The 7219-nt window shown below is 47.1% G+C and overlaps 1 protein-coding gene across 1 annotated transcript; it reads right to left on the bottom strand.

Moving 5' to 3' along the window:
- Nucleotides 1-590: 590 nt before the first annotated feature.
- ARL11 (ADP ribosylation factor like GTPase 11) lies at nucleotides 591-7004 on the bottom strand. The gene is made up of 2 exons (XM_055244020.2): nucleotides 6837-7004; nucleotides 591-5020 (listed from the first exon to the last, which is right to left on the bottom strand). Exon 2 carries the CDS (start codon nucleotides 5000-5002, stop codon nucleotides 4412-4414), a length of 591 nt encoding a protein of 196 aa, XP_055099995.1. The 5' UTR covers nucleotides 5003-5020; nucleotides 6837-7004; the 3' UTR covers nucleotides 591-4411.
- Nucleotides 7005-7219: the final 215 nt, after the last annotated feature.

Raw genomic sequence — 7219 nt, 5'->3', positions numbered from 1 at the left:
TTTGTTCAAAATGCAAAGAACCTAGACAGTTATGACTTTTTGCTTTCATTGTCCTTTTTCCAAAATTGTATCTGAGGGGAGACTTCCTGGGCTCTGTTAAGATCAAGTACATCTGCCTTCAGGGATGATGGACTTGAGGCAAATACTCAAAGCCACCTGAGGGTCCTCTTGTCCACTGTGTCTATTCCATCAAGGAGCACACACTTGGAGCTGGGGAAGAGCATGGTCCATCTTGGTGTCAGAGAGGAGGCTACTGTCCTGGCCGAACCAGAGGGATTGCCAAGAGAACAGGAAAAATCGAGCCTATGGCATGAAAGGGCAGCTGTGGTGAACTGTTTGCGCAGACCAATGTGTCAGTAGTGTCTACCTGGGTCAAAAGACACCTCTGGTCTTTCTCTAACCTGTCTCCTTGCCTTCAGGATGCTACCTCTACCTAAACGCTGCTGCCCACGATATCTTCCTAAGAACAGATCTAATCATGTCACCGTTCTGCCAGCACCTCAGGAAGGCTCAGGGTCACATATCAAAACAAGCTCAGGATGTCTAGCATTATGGCAGATGGCCTTCCCATGAAAAAAATCATAGAAATGTTGGGTAAACAATAACAAAAAAATTTTTTTTTAATGCGTGCTGTCTTTAAACAAAATAAAAGGAAATCCTCACGTGGTAGAAATGGAAGAGAGAAACCACAGCCAAAGCAGTAAGTATAAGCTGGAAACCTAGAGCCCATGGAAATTGTAGAGGAGCCAAATTTAGGATCTAGAGACTGGGCTGAAATTAAAACACCTGTGTGAGAATAGGACCTGTGGCCTTAGGCTTGCTTGGAGGAGAGAAAATGTTTTATTTCATTTGTTTGTTGGTTTGTTTTAAGACAGAGTCTTGCACTGTTGCCTAGGTTGGAGTGCAGTGGTGCAATCTAGGCTCACTGCAACCTCCGCCTCCCAAGTTCAAGAATTCTCCTGCTTCAGCCTCCCGAGTAGCTGAGATTACAGGCGCCTGCCACCAGGCCCGGCTAATTTTTTTGTATTTTTAGTAGAGACAGGGTTTCACTATGCTGGTTGGGCTGGTCTCGATCTCCTGACCTCGTGATCCGCCCACCTCGGCCTCCCAAAGTGCTGGGATTACAGGCGTGAGCCACCCCACCCAGGTAGAAAATGTTAATCTGAGCTCAGCAAAAAAGAAGAGCATCAGAGAGATGACCCCTCCTTAAAAGAGGGTTAAAAAAATGCTGCCCACCAGCTCAGAGAAGTCTGAGGAGGCAGATTGTCTGTCTCACAACACAAAGGCAAGGAAAAAAAGTCACCTGTCACATATGGAATCCCTAGGGCCTGTGCATTGAATGGGTGCACAGTTCAGATATATACTACCTCTGAGGTCCAGGAGCCCCAGGCAGAGAAACTGACATAATATTCTATCTAAAATAATTGAAATCCCCAGGATCCTAGTAGATACCACTCTGTAGAAATGTTGTTACAGACCAGGGCACATGGGAGTCACACAGGAAAAACAACTCCTACTGAAGATGAGCTCACAATAAAAAATGACAAATCATGCGAGGAAATGAGCCTCCATGAGTGAGAGCCAACAAATATATCCGGCAGGGTAGTTGGGAGTGCAGATAATGGAACAATCTGAAAGCAGCTATAACCAAACACAAACCGACCCTTCAAAAGCTAAACCCAGCCGTTCCAGCCCCGTCCCATCCTGGTTCTTCAGCGCTCACCTTCTCAAGTTCATGGCATTCCAGTCCTTCTGTCATGTGGACTCAAAATCTTGAGCCCTCTTCAAATTCTTCCTCTCTCAACTGTTTTTCTTAATAATAGCTCTCAGTTTTCTCATCTCTCTTCTGCTTCCTCCTTTGCTGTGTGATGGTCATCTAGCTGGTTTCCTGCCTTCCCAGCTCCAGGGTTCCCCTTTCTCTTTATTTCACCCCCACACTGCCACAAAATTATCCTCTTAAAGTCCCATGATTTTTCTTCCTTGACCCAAACCCCTGATTATTGAAATTCAAACAACCTTGCCCAAATTGGACCTAAACTCCCATTCCAGTTTTGTTTTCTATGGTGATGTCACCCTCACCCACCCCTCATCTCAAGCCTCTGTTGCAGGTACACTCACTTACTTATCTTTCTTACACCTCCCTTCATGCTTCCAAGCAGTCTCTTCCCTCTTATTAGAAGGCTGTCCCCGTCATGTCTGCTGGCTGAAAGCCTACCTAGCTTAAACCTTCTAGAAGCTTGATGTTGTAGAAAAATGCAGCATTAGCGCTAAACAGATCTGACTTCAAATTCCAGATAAGTTGCTTTATAACTCCGTGCCTCAAGCAACAAGAGGTCACAACCTCTCTGAGCCTCAGTTTGTAGTTTTATAAAATGGGAATATATATATTTTGCAGGGTTGTGAGAATTAGAGACAGTCTATGTAAAACACCAAGACCACAGAGCTTGGTCCAAGTAAATGCTCAATAAACAGTTGCTGAACTGAGTCTCTCTCCTCATATTTTTATGGGAGTAATGTCTTTACTGTCTCACCTTCCATGAGGCCTGAGGCCTTATCTCATTCATCTTTGCATCCCTAGTGTCTAACACAGTGTCTTGAAACACGTCGATTGACAAGTACTGGAAATAACCAAGCATGCCTAACCTGGTGTTAGAAGAGGGGCCTGGCAGATCTCAGATTTTAGAAGGGTACTGATGGCCAATTTATACTGCATTACTCCGGAGGGAGAGAACCAATCCAGGTTAAGAAAGAATATCTAACATTCAGAGCTGTTTAACATGAGAACAGGTGCTAAATATAAGCCACTTGCCATTAAAAAACTCAGATTACAGAAAGTGTTCTGAGGTTGGATGAGGGATACAACAACCACATCAGTGATTCTTAACTTTTGGGAGTCACAGATGTCTTTGAAAATCTGGTAAAAAGTTCTGGATCTCCTTCCCTGGAAAAATGGCCCAAAGTGTAACATTTTGCAAATAATTTCAGGAGCCTCATGGATGCTAGGTAATGATCACCTGATGAACCTTCTAGGATGCTATGGTCAACCTTCCCTTTTCCTATCAATCATGAGACAGAAGGCATTCATCACTTTCATCTCTATCTTCAGAATTCACAACTCCCACCTAAAGCACATGATTCATATTTGAACGCTCAGTGCTTTTGCCACAAACTAAATGCTCTAAGTTTTTTTGTTGTTAAATTAATGAATAAATAAAATATTTTATTGATCTGATCTTTAAGGAAAGATATGTGCTACAAGAAGGAGAAAAGAGAAGAAAAAAAAAAGAAAATGAGTTTTTGAAAAAGATCAACACAAGATGTCATAAAATTGGGAAAGGCTAATTAGCATCAGAAAAAAAAAAGGATAAATTTTGGATGGTGTGAACTTCCAGCCTCTTGCCCAGGGGTGAGCATCCCAGGGCAGGGAACGTCTAACTTGCAGACCCCTGCTGTTGTATGGGCCCTGCCTAGCTTGCCTTCCAAGCGACAATGGCACATCCCCAGGGGCCACTGGGGAAAATCACTCATAAGGATCTGTGATCCATTGTGACATGTCCAGATGATATTTGAATTTGACTTTTTTTTTTCTTTTTGGAGACACAGCCTGTCTTTTTCACCCAGGCTGGAGTGCAGCAGCACAATCTCGGCTCACTGCAACCTCCACTTCCCGGATTCAAGCGATTCTTCTGCCTCAACCTCCTGAGTAGCTGGGACTGCAGGCATGCACCACCATGCCTAATTTTTGTATTTTCAGTAGAGATGGGGTTTCACCATGTTGGCCAGGCTGGTCTTGAACTCCTGGCCTCAAGTAATCTGCCCACTTCAGCCACCCAAAGTGCTGGGATTACAGGCATGAGCCACTGCACCAGGCCTCAAATTTGATTTTAAAACCTCTTTCCCTATTTGAGAATTTAGGTCTCTATTATTATGCAACCAGTGGCTACTCTATTATGATATATTGCTTCACTCACACTTGGTAACGAGCTATTAAATGAAATATGTTGAGATTTTTTCTTAGAGTATTATTATTATTATTATTATTATTGAGACAGGGTCTCACTCTGTCACCCAGACTGGAGTGCAGTGGCGCAATCTTGGCTCACTGCAACCTCTATCTCCCAGGCTCAAGTGATTCTCCTGCCTCACCCTCCCAAGTAGCTGGGACTACAGGCACATGCCACCATGCCCGGCCAATTTTTTGATTATTAGTAGAAATGGGGTCTTGTGATGTTGCTCTCCAACTCCTGGGCTAAAGGGATTCCCCCATCGTGGTCTCCCAAAGTGCTGGGATTATAGGCATGAGCCACCGGGCCAAGCCAGCATTTCTTGTTTGATAGACTGAGCGTAAATTTCTCAAGGATCAGCTGGTTCTTCTAGTTTGTATGAGCAAAGATATGCTGCTCTGTCTGGATCAAGATCTCTTGCTGTCTCCGCGCTCAGCCCCACGGGCTCTCGCCTGCAGACACACGCAGCTGCGAGATTTCAGGAGGCTCCGCAGGCTCTGCAGGGCCTCGGGCAGCCCCTCCCCAGTGAGGGCACTGCAGCCCCGGAGCTCCCAGCAGTGGTCCTGGAATCTCTCTAGACTCAGCCTGTTTCTGATCTTAAGCAGCGGAAGTGCATCAGGTGCCTCCTGCTTGTTGGCCAGCACCAAGAAGGGGACGCCAGCCATGTTGGGGTCGTTCAGGACTTCTGTGAGTTCAGCCGCCGACTCAGGTAAGCGGGCTTCATCTGTGCTATCCAGCACGTACACGAGGATATCTGTGCCTGCCAGATAGTCCTTCCAGCTGGCTCTGAGCGGGGCCTGCCCCCCAACGTCCCAGAGAGTCAGTGACACGTGCCCAGGAGCTTTCAGAGGCTCCACGTTGAAACCAACCGTGGGCAGGGTCTCCACCAGCTGGTGGCCCTTCAGCTTGTAAAGGAGCGTGGTCTTGCCCGCCGAGTCCAGGCCCATCATCACCACCTGGGCTTCCGCCTTGTGACCTCTGGAATTCACAGAACCCATGGTGGCCACTGCTGAATCCTAGGGGAGAAAGGCCAGGGGCACACATCAGCTACTGTCTTCTGAAGGAAGACAAATCCATCCTGGTGCGGTGGCTCACACCTGTAATCCCAGCACTGTGGGAGGCCAAGGCAGGAGGATCACTTGAGCCCAGGAGTTTCAGACCAGCCAAGGCAACAAAGCAAGGACCCGCCTTCTCTACAAAAGTTGAAATTAAAAATGGAGCACAAATCTGTGCAGGCAAACAACGGAAGAACTTTTCCAAAATAGGAAAAGTCTTCACAGGGTCAGATTTTAAACAGATGCCTGAGCTTTGAAGGAAGTGAGGGTGTGTGAGTCACCATCAGCTAACCTGTCTCTGGGTCAGATAAGAGTGGTCCCTGGGCAGAGAAGATCAGGGGCCTCCCAGAAGACATGGAATGTTGACTCACATTCCTGAGGAGTTAAAGCAGAGAGGCAAAATGAAGTTCCAGCCAGACAGACCTGGTTCAGTAGAAATTACAGGACGGTGTCTTCAATTCTTGCTGGTCTGTGGCTTCTAACCTGTTCTCCCTATAAGCCTAAATGCTGAAATGGAAGCTAAGCTGGGTTCCATGCAGAGTGAGGAGGATGGTTCAGCTCACGGTGACCTCTCTTTAGAGCTTCCCAAGGACCAGTACTATGTCTTGGAAACACAGTGAGGTGTCACTTAATGACGGGGACACATTCTGAGAAATGCTTCATTAGGCAATTTCATCATTTTACAAAATCATAGATTGTAATTACACAAACGTGGATGGTCTAGTCTACTCCACACCTACGCTATATGGTATGGCCCATTGCTCCTGGGCTACACACCGGTACAGCATTCCTGTAATGGGTACTGTCGGCTATTGTAACACAGTGCTAAGTATTCATGTATCTAAACATAGAAAAGGTAGTGGTTGTGCCACAACGCTAAGCTGAAAAATAGGAATTTTTCAGCTCCATTATAATCTTATGGGACCACCGTTGTATACGTGGTCTGTCGTTGACTGAAATGTCTTCATGCAGTGCCTGACTGGGGCTATTTATAAATACTGTTTACTGGGGACAAATTTATGAGTCAGAGCAAAGCAGTTTCCTCCACTGTCTTACCAAGGTCAATGACTTCTACAACACTCCACATGTGCTTTTTTGTTTGTTTTTGTTTGTTTTTGTTTTATTTTTTTTTGAGACAGGGTCTCACTCTGTCGCCCAGGCTGGACTGCAGTGGCATGATCACAGCTCACTGCAGCCTCGACTTCCCAGGCTCAAGCCATCCTCCCACCTTAGCCTCCCCAGTAGCTGGGACTATGGGCATGTGCCATCACACATTTTTGTTGTTGTTTTGAGACAGGGTCTCACTGTCACCCAGACTGGAGTGCAGTGGTGCAATCTTGGCTCATCACAACCTCTGCCTCCCTGCAACCTCTGCCTCCTAGGTTCAAGGGATTCGCCTGCCTCAGCCTCCCGAGTACCTGGGATTACAGCTACTACTACCACCCGGCTATTTTTCGTATTTATATTAGAGATGAGGTTTCACCATGCTGGCCTGGCTGGTATTGAACTCCTGACCTCAAATTATCCACCCGCCCGGCCTCCCAAAGTACTGGGATTACAGGCATGAGCCACTGCGCCCGGCCACATATGTTTTTAAAGAATCCCAAATTTGAAGACATAAGACTTGTTCCCAACTTAGGCGATGCCCAGGTGGAGCAGAGAAGGGACATCTCAACTTCCGGGAATGGGGGTGGGGGGATATCAGCTGTCCCTGGAAGGAGGTAAGCCTCTGCTTATCCCTACTCCCAAGGGTAGAAAAGTAAAAAGTTAAAATTACCTCTGCGTTACTATTAGATTGCGGCTGTGAGATCCTCCGTGGCTCTCCTCCCCTATGGAGCTGCTTTCTGCTGGCCGGGCAAGTCCCAAGAGCGAGATGGGAAGGAAGCAGAGCAGCCGTTGCTACTTCTCCTTTTTCTGCTTCCTTTTCCCAGGTGGCTCGGGGGGCGGGGCTGGTGTCACGGTCCCTCCCTCAGCCCTAGGGCACCTCAGAGCAGTCATCCAGCTGGGCTCGCCACAGAGAGGTCCCCAGCTCTGCAGGTCCTGGCAGAGCAAGGCCCAGTGACAGCTCCATTTTTTAGCAACTCAGACTTGGTGCCTGAAGGAGGGAGCACGAGCTCGGAGCTGTGTCCAAGCGCAGCCGCCTTCTCTCTTCCCTCAGAA

Source organism: Symphalangus syndactylus, chromosome 15, assembly GCF_028878055.3.
Source record: "Symphalangus syndactylus isolate Jambi chromosome 15, NHGRI_mSymSyn1-v2.1_pri, whole genome shotgun sequence".
Taxonomy (NCBI): Eukaryota; Metazoa; Chordata; class Mammalia; order Primates; family Hylobatidae; genus Symphalangus; species Symphalangus syndactylus.
This window is presented reverse-complemented; position numbering and strand designations above follow the sequence as displayed.

Bases quoted from the DNA above. Each gene is read 5' to 3' on its own strand.
- ARL11 (XM_055244020.2), bottom strand. From the start codon at position 5,002: ATGGGTTCTGTGAATTCCAGAGGTCACAAGGCGGAAGCCCAGGTGGTG.